Source organism: Macaca fascicularis, chromosome 17 (genome assembly GCF_037993035.2).
Source record: "Macaca fascicularis isolate 582-1 chromosome 17, T2T-MFA8v1.1".
Lineage (NCBI taxonomy): Eukaryota > Metazoa > Chordata > Mammalia > Primates > Cercopithecidae > Macaca > Macaca fascicularis.
The window spans coordinates 60,561,250-60,584,375 of record NC_088391.1 but is presented as its reverse complement, the minus strand read 5'-3'; the positions used below and the strand labels follow the sequence as shown (position 1 = coordinate 60,584,375).

At 34.7% G+C, this 23,126-nt stretch overlaps 1 protein-coding gene across 2 annotated transcripts in view; it reads left to right on the top strand.

The window, feature by feature from the left end:
• The window catches only part of KLHL1 (kelch like family member 1), a 449,152-nt gene that overhangs the window by 402,774 nt on the left and 23,252 nt on the right, over positions 1-23,126 (top strand). For both annotated transcript variants that reach the window (XM_065533314.1, XM_005585986.4), the window contains one exon: positions 6,252-6,414. In XM_065533314.1, coding sequence (XP_065389386.1) covers positions 6,252-6,414 — 163 coding nt within the window. The remainder of the gene's footprint in view (positions 1-6,251; positions 6,415-23,126) is intronic.

Below are 23,126 nucleotides of genomic sequence, written 5' to 3'. Positions count from 1 at the left end.
TTCTTCAGTCAAAAAGTCAAACTGAAATCTGGCATCTAGGGCGAGCTACAGTCTCTGAATGACAGAGGCATCAATTAGAATTTAGCCCTTTTATGAAGGCTCACACAATGTGTCAAGATCCTGGAAAGAAAGGAAGGAAATCACTAGGTAGAAAAGTCCTAGACATCTATCGGTTTTTCATATGCTTCAGAATACCTTTTTTCCTTGATATTATTAGCAAATCTTGGTTATGCAATGTGGTCTCTCATTTGTGGGAGCCTTATGTGATAATCTTACTACCTCTTTGACAAACTGAATTATATGTGTTCTCTCAACAATAAGGTGACATATGAGGAAAAGGAAAAAAATGAAATATCTTACTCATAGAACAATAAGAGCAACAAAAATATTGGAGAAAGAAAATGAGAAAAAAGTTGATGAAAGAAGAAAATATTAAAATTGTATCTAATAAAATCAATTATTACATTGAGTATAAATACATTAAATAACCAAAGTCAAAGATTAGCATATTGGAACCGAAAGAACCTTAGTGTAGCTGATTAATTAGATGAATTAGAATTTATCTAATTCTTAGTGTTGCTGATTATTAAATTAATTAATGTAATTAATTAGTACATTAATTAATTACACTAAACTTTAGAGCAATACGCATTACTGGAAAAAAGGAAATATTTGACAACTTAAAACAATCAATTCAGCAAGAAGAATTTTAAATGTCAAATATATGTCATTGAAATAAATGTCATTGAATATAATGTCATTGAAATAAAGCAAAATAGAGAACTACGATGTATAGTAAGTATATTGAAAGAAATACAACTGGCATTATTCTGGAATGACATAATTGTTTATATAGAAAATACAAAAAATATGTGGATTATTGCGACAATTATTTATAAATATTTCACAAGGCTACTGGATATGGTCAATACATAAAAACCTATTTTCTTTTTATTTATTGATGGAACAAATACAAAATTTAAAAAAATGCCAATTGCAATAGCATAAGTAAATCAAATGCAAAGTGATCATTTCAGTAACAGATATAAAATGTTATAATAAAAGTTTCAAACAAACATTACTCAGGAAGTTAAAATCTTAATAAAATGAAGTTATATACCACGTTCTGATTAGAAAACACAATGTTGTAAAGATATTAATTATCTAAAAAATGTTATATATTCAATACCATCTCAATCAAGATTTTATCAGTATTTTGGGGGAAAATTGGGAAAATTGCAAAAACAATTCATATGGAATACCAAAGGGATATTAATTTTTATATTTATAATATTTTAAAATTTAGAACAACCATTTTTCATGTTCTGTTTGAGAAATATTTGTCTTCCTCAAAAGACACTGCTATGCTTATCTATTTTAGTTATGCTTGTCCATTATATTCTGAAAAGATTATTGTTTTAATTTTTATATTTAATTCTATGATCCATCTAGATTGACTTTTGTGTATTGGCCATGGTCCATTTTTATATTTTTGGATATCAATTCCACCAATGTTAAATTTTATTATTAATTTTATTTTTAAAAATAACAAAGAATTTATATCCATAATATTTAAAATTGATTACAATAACTGCTACAAATTGATAAGATGATGTAATTAATAAGAGATATCCAATTAAAAATGAAGAGGTTTTTAACAGGCTTTCACAGAAAGGGATATTCAAGTGGCTAAAAATCACATGAAAAAATGCCTAGTTTTATCAGTCATCAGCTTGGTGCAAACTAACAGAATGATGAGATACAATTACTCACTCATCAGAATGACTAAAATTAAAATGTTTCACGGTGACAAGTTATGAGAGGTTATCAGAAAACGGGGTTCCTCTCCTTTACTGAGGGAAATAAAAATTGGTTAAAAAAAAAAAAGCTAGAAAACTTTGACTCAATTTCAATGTAAGTATATTCTATGACCCAGACATTTTACATCTAGGTAAAGTGAATTCATATGTGCATCAAAAAACTGTACATTGCAGCTTTATTTTTAAAATATTAGAACTGGAAACCATGCAAATTTTCATCAACAATAGCATGGAGCTATAAAAGTGTCATAACTATACAGTGTAATAATATATGTAATTTAAAAATGTTACTATCTCACCTAATTTCTGAATAAAAATGTCACAGATACAACTTTAAAGGAATTTTTTTAAAAAATTATATTAATTTATAAGTTCAAATCAGGAAAAACTTCTTATATGAGGAATTAATTCAAAAATTATTGTTACCTTTTGGGAGGTATACTGACTGGGAAGTTGCATGAGAGGTTTTGGAGTGGAAGTGATAGTCGGTAGGTATACAGTGACATTCTTGTAATAAAATACCATCAAACTGAACCCTTACAAGGTTTTCATTATATATACAAGGTAATTTAATATATATTTATATATTATATATTAATGTAATATACATATATATATATTATACTTTCGGTGAAGCATTTTTATAAGGCCAAGTAACCTCCAGCAATTAAGAAAAACAAGGCACATATGGATGATATTTGTAAGGTATATAACTTAGTAGTAACCAGAATGGATTAAACCATGTGCAGAGCCTATTTTTAAATCCTATATAAATATGCACTTGGTCAGAAATATGAAAGCCAATGATTAGCCCATCCTCCTAGAAACTTTCTCCACCTTACTTTCCAAATACCAAAACCTTCTGATTTTCCTCTCACCTATCTGGCCATTTCTTCTCTATCTTTTTTGTTTTATCTTCATGTAACCAATACTAGAGCTAGTCAAAGCTAGATTATGGTCTCTGTTACATTCTCTCTTCATACTATCTTCCTAACTGATTATATCTAGGATTATGATTTTAAAAGCCATATAATTGTTGATAACTCCAAAATTTTTACATATACCTCTAACACTGTCTTGAACTGTAGGCATGTATATTTAACTGCCTATTTATTTGCCCCATTTAAATGTGTAATAGTCCCTTTAAACATGATATATCCAAAATGGAGTTCTTAAATGTTCCCCAAAAATAATTTTCAAATTTTTCTACCCTTTAAACTTCTCAATTGTTTAACCAATTTATTTATCTCTAATTTAATCTTTCTTCTGTTTGTTGTTGTTATTTTATTTTTTTTTTTTTTCTGAGACAAAGTCTCACTCTACTGCCCAGGCTGAAGTGTAGTGGAGCAATCTTGGTTCAGCTAATTTTTGTATTTTTAGTAGAGATGAGGTTTCGCCTTGTTGGCCAAGCTGGTCTTGAACTCCTGACCTCAAGTGATTTGCCCACTTCTGCCTCCTAAAGTGTAGGGATTACTAGCGTGAGCCACCACATCTGGCCCTGATTTGTCCTTTCCATTCATACACCCCTATGCATTCTGTTAATAAATTTAAACAGCAATACTCCCAGAATATATTTCAAATATTTTCACTTTTCTCTGTTTAAACTGAAACCTGTTAATTCAATCTACTACCTTCTACTTTTTGAATTTCTGAAATTTTCTTCTAATCATCTCCTGACTGCCACCTAACCTAACCTGACTCCAATCAATTTGCTATAAAACATTCAGAATAAATTTGTCATAACAGTCACATCCCTATTATGAAACATGTCGGTGATTTTCCATTGCTCTTACAACAAAATTTGAATTTATTAACTTTATTAAATTATCCTAGTGATCTGGTCCTTTCAGATAGATATCATATTCTCCAGAAAAGCATAAATAAATCAAAATATTTTCTACCGAATCTAAGGCACACAACCTATCTTAAAGTCTACTCTGTATCTAATTGGTGCTCAGTAAAAAGTTGATTTCAGCATCTCTTTGACAGCTTCACTGATGTTTTCACTTTAATCTCCATGTAGTTAATTATTGTTGATACATGTATCTACCTATAATTATCTAAAAAGCCTATGAGATATATCATCTCCTTTTGAAATAACCTCAACCTTCAGATTTATGCATCCTTTCTAATCCCCATTTCCTACCTAATGAAAGAATAAGATTTGAAGTTTGTGCTTTTTAATTTTAACTATGCCTGCACTCAAAACACGATCCCTCTATATGCATAGGATTGTGTAAAATAACATCCCTAAGTTGAATGTGTGTTGTAGAACATTTTTAATGTTATTCGGCTATATTTTTTATTAAATTATACTTGTATAATTGTGTAATATGTGTGAAGCATGCTTACTTATTGGGAATAATGCACTTATTCCATTTTAGTTGATTCATTGACTGCTATAGGAGCTCGCTATGGGCAGATACTTTGTCTGCCTAATTCATCACTGTGTCCTCAGTGCCAATAATAATTCCTGACACATAAAAGTCATTCAATGAATAATAGTTAAATGAATGAATGAATAAATGAGTTGTCATTTTATTTTTACATCAGTTTTGGGAGACAGTTCTTCATGGGTCTCTCATATTTCTGCACATCTTTAAAGTCAAGTTATTGAGTGCCCTTTGTTCCAGAATATATTTAAAAGGAGGTTGTTTTAACAGAAAGACTAGGAACAGAGAGATATTTCCTGTCTCCAAAATAAAATGCAGTCATGCTTAAAAGCATAAAGATAATATCTCCTTCCAGAGCAATGGGTTTGCGTGTTTATTGGCCATTATAAATTATAGTTCTTATACAATCTACTGCATGTACAGGTTTCAATTAACACTTTTCAAAGCAAAAATTGTATGAGGCAATTGTAAACAGGCAAGACATATTTTATTGAAGGCTTGCAATAAGGAAGAGAGGACAAAACTGACTGAACTACACTTCTAAAACAAAGGTGGTAGAGTTTTTTGGAACTAGGTTGGGTAGGTGGATCATACCATAGGCAATCTGTGTTTGCTAATTGGCCTTCCTCAAAGGAACAGTCAACTTTCTTCTATCTTTATTTCAAAAGGTAGTTTTATAGCTTGTGGCAAGGTACCAACTGAAGTTAGGCTCCTATACTTTCAGGAGTCTGGGAGATAGAATACCTTAACGACTACATTTCAAAGGAACAGCAGCTCCCAAGTCCTTGAGAAAGACAGTCCTGGGTTGTGAAACTGGCAAGGGGTTTTATCAAAGGTTTACATCTAAAAGAAGCAGAGAAATAATTTACAGTTATAAGTTTTCTAAAGTAAATGCTGTAAGGAAAATGAAGCCAGGGCCTAGACACAGGAAGAAACTGTCTAAAGTTTGATCAAGAGAAGGGAAACATTAAGGCCATGTTGATTACCTTCTTTGGATCACCCTATGGGAATTGGGGCTTGGGGAACCAGCAGCAGAAACAAAAATTGTTGATACTCTGACTGTTGCTGTTGCTATGAGTAATAAGCTGTATTTCTTCTTTGATCCAGGAGTCATATCTTAATCAATATGCATAAATTTGTGGCAGTCTAATTCGTCAGCTTGGTAGTAGGGTAAAAATCACAGATGCTTCAGACTTCTTTATAATCAGCCTCAAATTGTGCCCTTTTAGGAAATATTCAACAGAATTTCTCAACAGCTAAAGAGAGCACATCGATCAATATTAACATGATATTTAAATAGTTAGCAACTGTTGAGCATTTAAGAAAATTTATTTATGAAGATATGAGTTTACTAGAAAAGCAATGAGTACTAGTTGTATGAATCTTCCCATGGATGGCTCTCTATTAATTGTATTTGTTTTAATTGCTTGTATTTAGTAATTTTAGCTAATAATATGAAAGATGTCATATTTTCTAAGCTTTATATAAGTTTATTTTAACTTAATTTTGGGAAGCCAAAGCACAGAGAATACTATTCTGAAATTCAAACTGGTAATATTACATTGCTTTAAGGTAACATTGTTGTAAGTAACAAAGTATTTTAAATAGCAGTGTAAAAATGTTCTTTAAAAGTAGAGGCCCAAGACATCTTACCTTTGATTTTTAGGATCTGTTTCTTCATATGGTCATAAACATGGGAATTAGTATTATTTTATAAAGCATCTAGGTCATAATACTTATTTTTGGCTCCCAATTTTGTTTTCACTTTAATGGAATGATTCAATTAATGGTAGGTAGTTTCTATGAGATTACAATAGTTCTTTAACAACTGAAGTCTATGCTGAATGAATTCATAGTTTTGTACTGTTGCTTTAATTTTTAAAATCTCATTGTGAAATAAATCTATTCAAATTTTATTTTATTTTTTAAGTTTATGGTGTTAGGGACACATAACAGGAGATCTACCCACTTAACAGATTTTTAAATGTTCAATATGATATTAACTATAGTCATAACAGTCTTTTATGTAATGTTTTAGGCGTAACAGTACTTGAAGGCCCTATTTATGCTGTGGGAGGCCATGATGGCTGGAGCTATCTGAATACAGTGGAAAGGTGGGATCCACAGAGTCAACAATGGACATTTGTAGCCAGTATGTCAATTGCTCGGAGCACAGTTGGTGTAGCAGCATTGAATGGCAAGTAAGTACATTTTTTTTCTCATTTTTTAATCTTAGAAAAAAAGTTGTTGCATAAATATTATTTGAAAAATAAGTTTTAATAAGCTGATAAAAATTGTTTTAAAACATTTTAAGCTGTTGATATTTTTAAATTGACAAATAAAGACTGGTGCTCTCGCTATAGACAACGGAACCCAAAATTTATTCACATTAATTGATTATTAAAGAAGTATCAAATATATTTCATGGGAAAATTGATATCATTTTTGGAAAACTATTTGAGTAGCCTTCAAAAAACTACTCAAATCTGGTATTCAATATATCTTTCTTTGCATAATTACATTAGGTTACTTTTCAAGCATCTTCATTGCTATCCCTCTAAATCAAGAATTCTCAACCTCAACACTATTGACATTTGAGGATAGATGAGTCTTTGTTGAAAGAAGTCTACTGTCCTGTGCATTTCAGAGTGTTTGGAAGTGTCTTGGGTTTCTACCCACTGGATGCCCCTCACCCACCACCTCAGTGTGACAAGCAAAAATATCTCCAGACATTGCCTAGTATTTCCTGGGAAGTGGCAAAATACAGCCCCTGTCTTCCCCGTGAGAACCATAGATCTAAATAAAACTAGTGTCACCTCTTGCCTAGACAACTGGAACAGCTTCTATTCTGATCTTTTTACTTCTTTCCTCTGCGGTCTTATTTATGAAAGCTTCCAGGTAAATCCTTTTACAAATGCAAATAATAAATCAGTCTTCTTCAAGGACTTTTCTTTTATGATCTTTGTTGATTTAAAGTCTATTTTCTCAGAAACTAGGATTGCAACCCTTGCGTTTTTCTGTTTTCCATTTGCTTGATAAATTTTCCTCCATCCTTTTATTTTGTGTCTGTGTGAGTCTTTGCATGGGAGATAGGTCTCTTGAATACAGCACATCGATGGATCTTAACTCTTTAACCAGCTTGCCATTCTGTCTTTTAATTGGGGCATTTAGCCCATTTATATTTAAGGTTAATATTGTTATGTGTGAATTTGATCCTGACATCATAATGCCATCTGGTTAATTTGCAGATTGTCTATGTAGTAGCTTCATAGTTTCACTGGTATGTATAGTTAAGTGTGTTTTTGTAGTGGCTCATAACAGTTTGTCCTTTTCATATTTAGTGCTTCCTTTAGGAGCTCTTGCAAAGCAGGCTTGATGGTGACAAATGCCCTCAGCATTAGCTTCTCTGAAGAATATTTTATTTCTCCTTCACGTATGAAGCTTAGTTTGGCCAGCTATGAAATTCTAGGTCAGAATGTCTTTTCTTTAAGACTGTTGCATACTGGCCCCCAATCTCTTCTGGCTTATAGGGTTTCTGCTAAGAGGTCTGCTATTAGTCTGATGGGCTTCCCTTTATAGGTGACCTGGCCTTTCTCTCTGGCTGCCCTTTGCATTTTTTCATTAATTTCGACCTTGGAAAATCTGAAGATTCTGTGTCTAGGGGTTGGGTCTTCTTGTGGAATATCTTACTGGGGTTCTCTGGATTTCCTGAATTTGGATTTTGGCCTGTCTTGGTAGGTTGGAAAAGTTCTCCTGGACGATATCCTAAAGTGTGTTTTCCAGCTTGGTTCTGTTCTCTCCATCTCTTTCAGGTAACCCTACCAGATGTAGGTTTGGTCTTTAAACATAATCTCATAGTTCTTGGAGGTTTTGTTCATTCCTTTTTATTCTTTCTTCTCTAATCTTATCTGTCGGCCTTATTTCAGCAAGATAGTCTTCAAATTCTGATATTCTTTCTTCTGCTTGGTTTATTCATCTGTTGATATTTGTGTTTGCATTGTAAAGTTCTGTTGTGATTTTCAGCTTCATCGGGTAATTTATTTTCTTCTCTAAATTGGTTATTCTGGTTAACAGCTCCTGTAGTGTTTTATTATGGTTTTTAGTTTCCTTGCAATGAGTTGGGGCATAATCCTTTAGCTCAGTGAAGGGTATTGTTACCCATTTTCTGAAGCCTACTTCTGTCAATTCATCCACTTCAGCCTCATCCCAGTTCTGTGTACTTGCTGTAGACATGTTGCTATCATTTGAAGAAGAAGCACTCTGGCTTTTTGAGTTTTCAGCATTTTTGTGTTGATTCTTTCTCATCTTCATTAGTTTATCTACCTTTGATCTTTGAGGCTGTTGTCCATTGGATGGGGTTTTTATGGGGTCTTTTTCATTGATGTTGTTGTTGCTGTTGCTTTCTGTCTGTTTTTCTTTTAGCGGTCAGGCCCCCTTTCCATAAGAATGCTGCAGTTTGGTGGTAGTTCACTCCAGACGCTATTTGCCTGGGTCCCTCCCACCCCTGGAGATACCACCATTGCAGGTGGCAGACCAGCAAAGATGGCAGCTTGCTCATTCCTCATGGAGCTCTGTCCCAGAAGGACACCAACCTGATGCCAGTCTGAATACTCCTGTATGAAGTGTCTGGAGACTTCTGTTTGGAGGTCTCACCCAGTCAGGAGGATCAGGATCAAAGAGCCACTTAAATAAGCAGTCGGACTGCAGCTTGGTGGGGCAGGTGTGCTGTGCTGGGGAAAATCCCCCTCGTCTGGGCTGCCCTGACTCTCCAGAGCCAGCCAGCAGAAAAGACTAAGACTGCTGAGGCATGATACTGCAGCTGCCCCTCCTCCTATGGGCTCCCTCCTCTCAGGGATATCAGAGTTCTCTTCATAAATCCCTGGCTGAGGATGCTGAAATTCCCATGGGGAGGCCCCCTCTAGTGACAAGGAGTGGATCAGGGTACTACTTAAATAAGCAGTCTGGCCACGAACTCTCCCAGTCACTGTATTCCCCTGTGAGAAATTGCTCCCAGTCCAGACCACCCAGTCTTGCTGGCACCAACAGCAAAAGGAAACAGTTGACTGGAGCACAATGATAGCAGCAGTCCCTCCCTCTTTGGGAACTCATCTTCTTAGGCAGTCTCTAGCCTGCTGTGCTAGCTGGCAGAGATTCCAAGCCAGTAGGTTTTAGACTGTGAGTTTCTGTGGGAGTGAGGCGACTTGGCTCCCTGGCTTCAGCCTCCTTCACACGGGAGCGGACAGACCTCCTGACTCATGGGAGTTTCAGATAAAATACTCCTGTATCCCAGTGCCAGCTCCAGTGGCTGCCCACTCAAGCAGCCACCATGAGTCTGCACAGCTTTGTACTTGTGACAGAAGGCCCTGGTGGTGTGGGTTTACAAGGGGACCTCCTGATCTGGGGATCACAAGGGGAATGAAAGGATCTGTGGGAAAAGCATGGTTTTCATGGAAGGATAGCACAATCCCTCACCACCTTCTTTGACTAGGAGAGGAAGCTCCCAGTGCCCTTCCTGTACAGCTCCAGGTGGGCCCTTGCTCCACCCTGCTTTTCCTCACTCTCTGTGGGTTGCACCAACCACCTAGTCAGTCCTAATAAGAGAAACTTGGTACCTCAGTTAAGGATGTAGAATTCACTTGCCACTTTTATCTTCTCTCTAGCAACTGAGAGTAGAGCCATTTCTATTTGGCCATCTTGGCTACTCTCTACTACTGTATTATTCTTATGTATTTGCATCCTCACAGCTTAACTCCTAGTTATGAGGGAGAATATGCTATGTTTGGTTTTCTATTCCTGAGTTACTTCACTTAGAATGATGATCACCAATTCCAATCTGGTTGCTGCAAATGCCATTATTTCATTTCCTTTTATGTCTGAGTAGTATTCCATGGTATACATATATATCACAATCTCTTTATCTAATCATTAATTGATGGGTATTTGGGCTGGTTAAATATTTTTGCAGTTGCAAATTGTGCTGCTATAAACATACATGTGCAAGTATCTTTTTCGTATAATGACCTCTTTCTTCTGGGTAGATGCCCAGCAGTGGGATTGCTGGATCAAATGGTAGTCCCACTGTTAGTTCTTTAAAGAATCTTCACACTGTTTTCCATAGTTGTACTAGTTTACATTCCCACCAGCAGTGTAAAGGTGTTCCGTTTTCACCACATCTATGCCAACATCTATTACTTTATTTTCTTTATTTTTGGATTATGATCATTCTTGCAGGAATAAGGTGGTTAAATCCACTGTGGTTTTGATTTGCATTTCCCTGATCATTAGTGATGTTGATAATGTTTTCATATGTTTGTTGCCCATTTGTATGTGTTCTTTTCAGAATTGTCTATTCATATCCTTAACCCACTTTTTAATGGGATTGTTTGTTTTGTTCTTGCTAATTTGTTGGAGTTCCTTGTAGATTCTGGATATTAGACCTTTGTTGGAGGTATACATTGGGAATATTTTCTTCCACTCGATGGGTTGTTTGTTCACTCTGCTGATTGTATCTTCTGCTGTGCAGAAATGTTTTAATTTAATGAAGTTCCATTTATTTATCTTTGTTTTGATAGAATTGGCTCATAAAAAGTGAATTAACACTGTATATGTGCCTACACACAGATATACGTATAAAATTAATAAATATTCACATTATACATTTTGTTTAATGCAAAGATAAAGCATATTCTTTATAATAACTGTTTTTCAAAAATTCTTTTGGTTAGTTATCTTTTAAATCTTTTTTTTTTTTTTTTTTGACAGAGTCTTGCTCAGTCACCTAGGCTGGAGTGCAGTGGCACGATCTCAGCTCACTGCAAGCTCCGCCTCCTGGGTTTATGCCATTCTCCCCCCTCAGCCTCCCGAGTAGCTGGGACTACAGGTGCCCGCCACCACGCCGGGCTAATTTTTTGTATTTTTTAGTAGAGATGGGTTTCACTGTGTTAGCCAGGATGGTCTTGATCTCCTGATCTTGTGATCCACCCACCTCGGCCTCCCAAAGTGCTGGTATTACAGGCGTGAGCCACCACTGCTGCTATCCTCTAAATTCTTTTATTTAAACTTCGGTATACATTTCTCAGATTTTAAAAAGTCACTCTTAAACATCCCTTTTGAATTTTCTCTGTAAATAAATATTTACAGATTAGTTTGAGAAAGATGTGGTATCTCTAAATTTTAAATGTTAGTATTTTCTTCTGAGAAGATAGTTGTACTTTTATCTTTTAAAATTACTCTCCTTGTATTTTAGTGCTGTTTAATTTTGGCAAGGTTATTCTTTTTTTCTGAGGTTATTCATGTTTATTCATATTTTTGAATATTTTACCTTATTTTGTGTTTATATATATTTAAACATTAATCATTGCAAAATTAAATCTTAAAAGATAATTTATATATAACCATTTAACTAAATGCATGTGTTTGTTGTATTTGCTATTCAATTGATAATAATAGATTTTCTAGAAAGATAAACATTTAATAAACTAATAAGGAAACTTTTTCTCTGTTTTCTTAATATATATTTCCTTTTTATTGTGTTGTTTATATTTTTAGAATAATTACCTAAATAGTAGTGATATCAGGTGTCCTTATCTATCCATTTTAATTGGAAAACCCTTATAGTGCTTTATAGTCTCTGATTTCAGTTGTTTCATATACATAGATTGTTTAAGGTTAAAAGCATTATTTTACTGTCTGTAGTTTCCATAGCATAAATTTTATTTTCTAAAATTAGCATACATTTTATGAATTTGTCAAGGTGATGATTGTTTTCTTTTATTTGTAATCAAACAATCATACACAGAGGCTATGTGTATTTTCTTCCTTATTTTCTTAATTTTCATTTGATTTGGTTCTACTTACTCTTGTCTTTAAATTCAGAATTTAACAAATTATAGTATTAATAGTTGTTCTTGAAGTTTATTTTTCTTTATTACTGTGTTAGTCCATTCTCACATTGCCATGAAGAAATACTTGAGACTGGGAAATTTTGAAAGAAAAAAGCTTTACTTGTCTCACACTTCTTCAGGCTATATAGGAATCATGATGTTGACATCTGCTTAGCTTCTGGGGAGGCCTCAGAAAACTTACAATCATGGCAGATGGCTAAGGAGAACAGGCACATCATATGGTCAAAGGAGGAGCAAAAGATCCAGGTGGGAGGTGCTACACACTTTTGAACAACCAGATCTCACAAGTACTCCCTTACTATTGAAAGGACAGTACAAGAGGGATGGTGCTAAACCATTCAAGAGAATCTGCCCCCATGACCCAATTACCCCCACCAGGCCCCACCTCCAGGACTGGGCTGTACATTACAATATGAGATTTGGGTGGAGACACACATCCAAAGTATAACAATTATTATACTACAAGTTTATTCATTTTCCTACATTCAACTACTGAGTGTAGTTGGATATTTAAGTTATTTCCTCTTCTTGATGATTAAGAATAATGCAATTATGAATATTCTTATGTATGTCTTTTGGTGAACATACACACATGTTTTAGCTGGTTGTGGTATGTTTTGGTGAACATACACACATGTTTTAGCTAGAACTTAAATTACTAGGCTTTACTTGTGCTCAGTTTTAGTAGATACTGCTCAAAAGTGTTTGTAACTGGTGTTCCTAATTTGTCCACACATTAACAGATTTTTGAATTCTGAATGCTCCCTGCACCCTACTGACTTGGTGACATCCGACTTGTCTTTTATTTATCATTCTCCATTCTGGTGAATAGTGTTGTCACATTCTCCAAGAACTGATGTGATCAAAAATCTTTAATATATGTATTAGTCATTTGTAGATCTTCTGTTAAAGTTTATTTTCAAAATTTTCTCTGTTTCTATTTCTGTGTGTTCTCTTTTTCATTTTGATTTATGGAGTTCTTCGTGTATTCTGAAAATTAATAATTTCCAAGTGAATGCATCTCCCTTTATTATTATTACTTTCCAGGAAGTATGTGTTGATGATGTAATTTATTCGATTCTATGTCTGAAAGGGACTTTCCTGTGTCTTTTCACATTGTTTGCAAATTAGCTCAAGTAATTTAATATCTCTGCCTTGTATTTTTAAAATTCAATAGATATTATTTACTTATATTTTGTCTTTTTTGCGGAGTGGGGGAGATATGTAAGTTCAGTGATTTCTTTTATCTTTCATATGCGTTTTTATAACCCAAACCTTTATTCTTATAGATGTTTTTACTATGTTTATATTAGTTAACATTCATTCAAGAGCCAGAAATCAGAACAGTCATTTATCAGTTATTCTAAACAAAGATATTTTAATATTAAATACAAAGTTTTGTTGAGTAAGTATAAAAATTTACTAGTTAACCAAAAAGTCAACAAAATAACACTATATTGTAAATTAATCAACTCAAAATAATAGCTACTTCTCCTGGGGGTGGAGAACTAAAAGGCAAGGTTAAAATGATTAAGATTTAGAAGCTTGGGGAGGGGGCCTGTGCACTGAAATTTAGTCAACTGCGATTTGGGCCACTGCTTCGCTGGAGCTAGTCTCAGCAGGAAAGACCTGGGACCCAGAGCTCTGAGGAGCGGATGCCAATCTGCTGGTGCTGATGTCTTAGAGTAGTCTCAATGAAGCCGATGGCGTATCTTAGAAAAACTACGAACTAGGGATGTCTGATGCTACAGAACAACTCTTGCTGCCACAGTGAGTAAAGGATGGGGTGACACTGTAGGAAAAAAAAAAAAAAAAAAAAAAAAGCAAGCAAACAAACAAACAAAAAAAACAAGACTCTTCACTCTCCTCTAGTCTTTCAGTCTTTGCTACCCACTGATGTCAGATCGTAAGAGGGAACCAGCTGGCAAAGCAGAAAAGCGGTTTCCAGAGATTTAGCCCCTATTTCAGAAGCAGAAAATAAAGGAGAGGATGTAGACCTGAGAGACAACAGCTTAAAAAGCTTGTAATTCCTCCTAAAAAGTCAAAATGTTTCTGGGGGTACAATCTGAGGCCTACTTCTCATTCTCTTAAATTACTATTTGGAAAATTGTTTTAACAATCTCAACTCTTTCTTCTGCTTAGGAAAGTTTTTAATCTATTGAAACTTGTTTGTTTAATTGTTCCTTTTCCTATTATTCTAGTTCTCTGGTTTGAGATATATTTTAGTACATACTTATGTTAATGGTTCCATGTGTGTTTTAAGACTGATTTCTTTGCCATAAGTCTCCTTTGCCAGTTAAAAAAAAAAAAATGAATGAATTCAATCAATGCCAATTTGTTTATGATCATTTGTACTTCCAATGCAGACTTAAAATTTTTGCATTTTAACTTTTCTTATACGATATCTTTATTTGATTCCCCTCCTTCCAATCATCTTTATAACCACCTTATTTTGAGTGTGTTATCTTATCTTTAAAGTCTTTTTATCATCTTTAAAGTCTTTTTATCACCTTTAAAGTCTTTTAAGTCTTTAAAGTATATGTTTTTAGGTCAAGATATAAAATATTTTTACGTGATGGAAAAACTTCTACATGCTTTGTTTTACTTTATTTTATTTTTCTATTTACTTCTTGTGATTTCCCCTGTCACATAATATTTAAGTCGCTTAATTTTTTTCAAGGTACATTTATTTGCTCTCAAAATCCTCCTCTCAAATGTTTTGCTAGAAGTTTAATTATTGTCAATATCCGTTATAATTTTTAGAAAGCTATTAGATAAGAAATGGTGAACCAGAATCACAAAAAGCCAAAGCAAATCGCTACTTGTCAATTCAATTTATTTTTTGTATTTGGTAAAGCTTTTGTCTGCAGTAATGTTCGCTATCCATCTTTACACTATAATCACTCTCAATATCAAAAATCTGTAAACATTTCTGCTAGACTTCTTTTGGCTATAGTTGCTGAGAAAAACTCCAACTCCTACTATCACCACTGCTTTGGAAGGATGCTGTGTAGAAGTGAAAAGAAGTTAAAATCATACACAGCCTATAGTGATGGGGTGCTTGCATAAACAGTGGTTGGTTATTCTTCCATTACCTTCTGAGGAATACTGAGATTTCTAAGAGAGGCAATTAAAATATTTTATTACCAATTTTCATTCTTATCTGCAAATTTTCTAAAATAAATTTCTTGAAATTGTTTCTGTATGAAATAGTTACCTCTGCTTCTCACTCCTCTCAATACAATTTTTATTCTGTTGTGCCTTTTAATGACATTCATAGAAAAAATATTTTCATTTGTGTTAATATTGTCACTTTACCCAATAGAAAATGTATGTATTTCATAATACATACATTTTATTAACACTGCTTTGCATAACATGTAAATATGTACATTTATTAATAATACTTTTTCTACTTATATTCACATTTTCTCTTGAAAAATGATTTTTTTCTTAAGCATTACAATATTTTTATTTAAAAACACTTAGTTTGGAAGTTAATGATAAAATTTAACATTCTTCAATATTAAATATTAAAAGTAAAACTATCCAGTGGGTATATCTATTCGTGGATAGTAAAATTTACAATAATAGAATGAATGTTCTCCGTCCAGGCACAGTGGCTCACCCCTGTCATTCCAACACTTTGGGAGGCCAAGGTGAGAGGATCTCTTGAATCCAGCAGTTTGAGACCAGCCTGGGCAACACAGTGAGACCCCATCTCTACAAATAATTTTAAAAATAACTGGGCATGGTGGCATGCTCCTGTAGTTCAAGCTACTTGAGAGGCCGAGGAGCTGAAGTGAGAGGATTACTTGAACCAGGAGGTCGAGACTGTAGTGAGCTGTGATCATGCCACCTGCTCTATAGCCTGAGTGATAGAGCAAGATCCTATATCAAAAAAAAAAAAAAAAAAAAAAAAAGGATGTTCTCTTGGATGTTAATTTTTATAATTCTAATAGAGGATAATAGAGGAAAGCATAATCCTTTTTGCCTTTTTACGTTTTCTAATCACTATTTATAAGTAACAATCGGTTATTTAGTGAATTTTTCTTACCATTTACATTGACACCAATTGATTTATTCCTGGTGTTGTTTAGAAAATGGATATCTCATTAACACAGCATATTTGCCCAATATGGGTGAGAAGTATCCTGTCCTTTCATTATCTTATTCACTTGTTACATCAGTTTGTAATGAAAACACACACACACACATATTAAAGTGTTAGTACATTACTTATCCATATTTTTTGGATAATTAGCTTGCATTATAGCTTTGTGACCTTCTTTATGACTTTAATTTGAATCAACTTAAAATATGTATTTTATTGTAAACATTCTCCAGTCTTAATCAGAAATAAATGAAGAAAATATTTAATGCAGAGTCTTGTTTCAATTTCTTACATTCTGTTATGACTAAATTGTCTATCTAGTTTCTTCTACTACACCTTTTAAATTTACTATACATAGAAATCACTATTCAGATTGCTTTTCTTGTCCTTGTATTTTTTGGTCAGCTAGCATATATCATATATTAAGAAATCCTGTTTGCTGTAGTATCATTCTTCATAAAAAATATCAGAGTGTGATATCAATACTCTTTGAAGTTTTTAATTTTTACATTGCCAAAATTGCTTACATTTTAATTATGATTTTTAATTCTATTCTGTGAAAATATTTTGAATGGTTCAATTTTTTACTTGAATTTTGTTTTCCTTTAAATTGAATTAGTAGAGATTTTGCTTGGCATCTCTTTCTTCCCCCGGGTGTGATTTAATGGCCTTAAAATTCTGTGGTTTGATGACTGGCTATTAATGTCTGGGTACTTTTCCTGTGTTACTCAGACAGAAACATAATCATTAGAAAGTGACCTTTTACTTCAGACCCATAGCAGAAAATTGTTTTAACACCACCCTCTTACATTTTTGTTTTATTTTTTTTTCCTCCCCTCTGCTGATGTGATTTTTTTTCCCCCTTGTTTTTCTACCACATAACACTAATGTGTCATTCTAACCTGGCTATTGTTTCCCTAAATATTATTTTCAACACTTTTTCCAATTAAGAGTAATAAAAAACAATGAACACTTATCTTAAGTTTAGGTTACTTATGATACTATTTGTTGTGGGAAAAAAAACCCAAAAAAACAATAAAACAAGAAATTGGTTTATGGCTTAAAATTAATGAGTGTGTTCTGATGGATTCAAGACCAAAATTGCATCAATTTCATGTAACAAATTGAGTGAATCTTCTAGTAAGACAGATTAAACTAAAGGGTATATATGCCAGCACAGCCAAACTTACGTGGTGAATAAAGAAAATACAACAACAAAAAAAGTGAATAAACGTGGATGTGTGGTCCTTGGCCAAATATAACCTCAGATTCCCTGAACAATATATACATTAGAGGTTCTTTTAGTTTCTTCTTCGGTAGCTGCCTTGGCTTGGTTCTTTCACACTTTACATTCTAGCTAAGATGTCTTTTTGTGCTTTTTAAAATTTTTCTTAGCTCACAAAGCACATAGTGATTCTGCCTGAACACATAAGTAGGCTTGAATGTTAATCAATATGTGGTACCACTCCTTTAAGGATCTGCAAAACATATGAAAACAGAGTTTCTTTCATGATTTACTATGGCAAAATAGATTCATTCATTTATTCCTTCAAATCTTCATGTAAATTTTTTTTTTTTTTTTTTTTTTTTTGAGGCAGAGTCCTTACTCTGTCACTCAAGCTGGAGTGCAGTGGAGCAATCTCAGCTCACTACCACCAACCTCCACTTCCCAGGTTCAAGCAATTCTCCTGCCTCAGCCTCCTGTGTAGCTGGGATTACAAGCATGCACCACCACGCTTTGCTTTTTTTTTTTTTTTTTTTTTTTTGGCATTTTTAGTAGAGATGGGGTTTCACCATGTTGGCCAGGTTGGTCTCCACTCTTGACCTCAGGTGATCCGCCTGTCTTGGCTTCCCAAAGTGCTAGAATTACAGGCATGCAAAGCTTCATGTTAATAATTCTGGAACCCCGGAGGCAGAGGCTGCAGTGAGCTGAGATTGTGCCACTGCACACTCTAACCTGGGTGACAGAATGAGACTCTGTCTCAAACAAACAAACAAAAAATAATTCTAACAAGGCAGTTGTAATTTCTGTTCAGTCTGAAGCATATGCAGCTTAAAGCATCATGAAAGCTGGATTCATTGTCTGTTGTTTTTCTAGTATGCCCTAATACCTAGCACAGTGCCTTAAGCCTCAAGGCCTATCACATGCATAGTGCCTTCCAACACTCTGTTTCTAATTTTTATTCAAATTTTGGTATTCTTCTTCTCAAAGGTGGCACCTGAAATTGTATAAGTTTTAATTCATCTTAGACTCACAAATTAAAAAATTAAAAAAAACAAAAGAAATTGCTGTTAACTGACTCTCAGTTGGGGCTACTAATGAACTCAGGAGAGTTTTAATTCACGTACTGAAAGATATGAGTTTCTAAGGGACCTGACTGATTTATCAGATATCCAGCATAGATAGGTGATGGGGGGATCATTCCAGTGAGAAATAAAAATTTGTATCAAGTCCTTGAGTATAAAATGCAAAATTTAAGTTTGGCAGGAACATCATGAAAGGGAGTGGCCCCAAAGATTGAATAGAATGGCAGGCCCTCAGATCATATCGTAACTCGGCCGAGGTAAAAAATATTGCAAAGATTTTTTTTTAAAAAAAGAGCAATGACATGTTTGCATTTCAATGTTATAAATATTCACTCTGGTTGAAGAGTTGTTTCTAATTGCTCAAGGAAACTGTACAATTAGTAGAATTTCATCACAATAGTTGACTGGCTAAGATATATGCCAGTTGTTGAAAGGTATTATTTAATAAATTATGCCTCAGAATTAAAATGTGCTTCAACAGCTCATTTTGGTGCCCTATTTGAGCATGGTCACTGTCAGGTTCTTCAATCTGGAATATAGTGGTTTTCATGGCTTAGCCTCACTTTCTTTCTCCATTCTCCTTTCTCACCACCTGCCTTACAACCACCTGATGTCCCAGCCGTACCAAATTATGCCAGTTCCCTGAACCTACCTAGATTGTCCACACCCCTTTGCCTTTTCACTTACTCATGCTTCTGCCTAGATTTCCCTTTCATTTCTTATTTATTTATCTATATATTTATTTATTTATTTATTGAGACAGAGTCTCTCTCTGTCACCCAGGCTGGAGTGCAGTGGCGCGATCTCTGCTCACTACAAGTTCTGCCTCCTGGGTTCACTCCATTCTCCTGCCTCAGCCTCCCAAGTAGCTGGAACTACAGGTACCCGCCACCATGCCCAGCTAATTTTTTTGTATTTTTAGTAGAGATGGGGTTTCACCTTGTTAGCCAGGATGGTCTCGATCTCCTGACCTCGTGATCTGCCCGCCTCGGCCTCCCAAAGTGCTGGGATTACAGGTGTGAGCCATTGCACCAGCCCTGCTTTTTCTTATTAACTTGTGAGTGTCCACTATTTGCTGTCCACTTAGTTTCCTGCTCAATATTCACTTGATCTTTGAATACATTTGAAAACTCTAGACTGATAAACAAACCCTCGTCTAGCTCTCTATGTGCAAGATCTGTGTGGCAAGATCAGTATTAACAGGACTGAATTTATTGTACTTGAAAAAAATAGTGTCAAGAAAAGTTAAAATATATTAAGATCTGCTTTTGCTTAAAACAGAAATAAGATTATTTATATTTTCCACCATCCAAAGCATAGTTTAATCTGTGCCTTTCCTGTGAACCCTTTTTGAATCCACCCAGTTAAAATTACTCTTTCTTTCTTCCCTACTTTTGTGTTCCCAAGACACATAATTAATAATTTTCCCTGCCATTTGTCAAAGTCTTGCTTCAGTGGAACTTAAACAGGTGCTTTTCCATTGATAAGTTTCCACAGATGAATCACTATTTTTCTATAATTAGAAACAAGTGCTTCATTCATTTTTTTTTTTTAATTTCACAAACATGTTTTGGCCATGATGATATATCAAAGAAGGTAAATAAATTCTGTCCTCAGAGAGCTTACATTATACTAAAAGGAACTACAATACAATAACAAATAAGAAGTTGCAGAATTATAAAATGCATAGAGTGGGAGCAGAGGAAATACGGAGAGATTAATGTTGAACTGACAGTTTTGGGTTGGTGAAGTCTGTCAAGTTTGGGTATATGATGAAGTGATCTAAATTAATTCACATATTTATAACTGTCAGATTCTCTTCATAAATTTGGGTATGTTTAAAAAATAAAGGTAGGTGGACTCTATCAGGCTTCACAGCCTCATTTACCAGCTATGTGCTATAATAGTAGTAAGTGTCAAGAGGAGTTTGCAATACACACCATCATTTTTTAGCAAGTAGAAAGAAAAGCAGTCACCAATGTATTGTTGTAGCTTAGTGAAATCTCGTTAACTGTCCTGTAAGGCACGTTGACAAGTACCTCCCACAGAAAGGCAGATATAGGAGCAATCTGACAGCAGGATTGACAAGCTTTCTCATGGCATCAGATTAAAGAGCTCTTCATTAATTAAGAAACAAAGGACCAAGTTAAGTTCTGAATCTAGAGAGTTACTTCAACAGTACTGGAGTTGGGGGATTCTAATGCTTTTATTGTACAACAGAAAGGATGCCTGAACACTTTCTCTGGGTAACCAAATACAGTGAGTGAAAATTATATTTAATATCCCAAACTAGTTAGCAAAACATTCTAATATTTACATAATGGTATGGGAGTGCTTTCTGTGCACTTTCCTTGAAATATGCTTTATTGGTAAAGTATGAAAAATTGTAAATAACTATACCTAGGATACAAATTATAAATAAAGTTAAATTTCAGGGAACAAGACAAAGTGGGATCAGAAAAGACTTTCTGGTGGAGACACAAGCTCGGTTGACTAAGAGATGGGTAGAAATAACCCTGCATATGTAACAAAAAGCTACCTATGATAAAGTAAATATGAATGCACCATGCTACATAGGGCTAGAAAAGATCTAGTGCTATGGCACTAGCTCTTTCATCTGATGCCATGAGAAAACTTGTCAATCCTACTGTCGGATTACTTCTATATCTGCCTTTCTGTGGGAGGTACTCGTTAACATGCCTTACGGGACAGTGAACGGGATCTCACTAAGCTACAACAATACACTGGTGACTGCTTTTCTTTTCACTTGCTAAGAAATGATGGTGTCTATTGCAAACTCCTCTTGACACTTGCTACTCTTATAACACATAGCTGGTAAATGAGACTGTGAAGCCTGATAGATTATGAATAAGTATGGATAATTATCCACCAATGCTCATTCACTCCTTTTTATATGACAATATAAACACACATTTTTAGTGAGGCATCTAAAATAAAGACAAGACTTTTCAGCATTTTACCAACTAGGTACAACCATGTGTCTGGTTCTGACCTATGAGATGTGAGAAGTGAGTTGTGCAGCCTAAAAGGTGAACTCTTTAAGGGAGAGATTGTGCTCCTTCTTCCAATTTTCCTTTATCCTTCTGTCTGAACCATGGTTGTGGTAACTGGGACTCCACTTTGGGACATCAAGACATGAGGGTTAATAGACAATTGTCCATCGGGTTTTAGGATTACTGCACATTTTCCAAACAATTATTACTGGTGACTGTTTTTCATAACATATTTTCAGGATATTTGTAGATCAAAGAGTTGGAAGATAAAGATAGTGACTTCCTTTCGGTCAGAGAGTAGAGAATTGTTCCTTGGCCAGAATCATAAAGATAATGTCTCCCTTCAGGGAGAAGGTTGGGCAGGTTTTCTGGCAGCCCCTTTAAAGGATTAGAGTTTCCAAAACTCGGAGATCCCTTAGAGGTGAAACAAACCCACCACATGTGCAGCATTCACGTGAGTATCTCCGAATCATGCTGGTGAGGCTTGGGGGAAACAAGGAGTGCAGATGTAAACATGAAATTTATGCTGCCTACTGTATTGTCAGTAGCAAAGTCACTTCTCTCTCCCCCATGAATCTTGTTTCTTCTGCCAGCATCCATGAAACTGGAGCAGGCTAATTTGTTAGCTTGGAAGTAGGGTAGAATTTCAGATTCTTCACAGTTCTTGACAATGCTCATACTCTAGCAATGCAGCCTGGATCTCATCACCTGTAAAACCCTGTTTACACACATTCAGACACATATCCTAATCAATACAGGATTTGTTTTCTTGAGCTGCTGTATTGTATGTAATAGAATATAAAATATATGGCACTAACTTAGATGAGCACCTGCTAACTAGGCCTCAAGATTTTGAAACCTGTGGCTGAACATTAGTTAAAACTTATCTGTATGCCAGTAAACACATAAATAGGCAAAATAGCAGGGAAGTCTCAGATTCTTGCAATTTTCAGCAAGAACCTAGAAGAGTGCACTTAGTCAAAAATATTTCTGGATCTCCTGTCAAATCCTGGCACGTAAGGATATACTGGTCAATATTTACAGCAATGGAACTATGAAGCTGATGGTTTTGAAGAATGTTATTTTTCTGTCCTTAACTCACTGCCTTGTAATGAAGCCTTAACTTCATAGCATATCATGCAACTCCCTTCATTCTCAATCTAACCTTCTCATCCTACAAGCTACATATCTTTCATCCCCTCCTTTACTGCCATCCCTTCCATCAATATGACGTACCTGTCACTCTTTATTTATCAACTGCTATGACCTTTCATGCCCCTGGTCTTTACATGTAATGCTTTCCTTGTATGTAAAGCTTCCCCCTGTTTTTTCATCCTACAAATTTTTACCCATCTTTCAACTCAAAGTGGAAATGTCACATTGCCTTTCTGGCTGCAAAACTGTCAGCTGTCACTTTCTGTGCTGCCAGCGCATTGACTTCCATCATCAGATTCTTCTCTGCTCTTCAAATTCTCAACATCTAATTTGTCATTTCAATGAAAGAAGCAAGGAATCAGTCTAAACTATGAGTAAATAGATGGTGAGGGGGAGATCTAAGAAGATTACCTTTGATG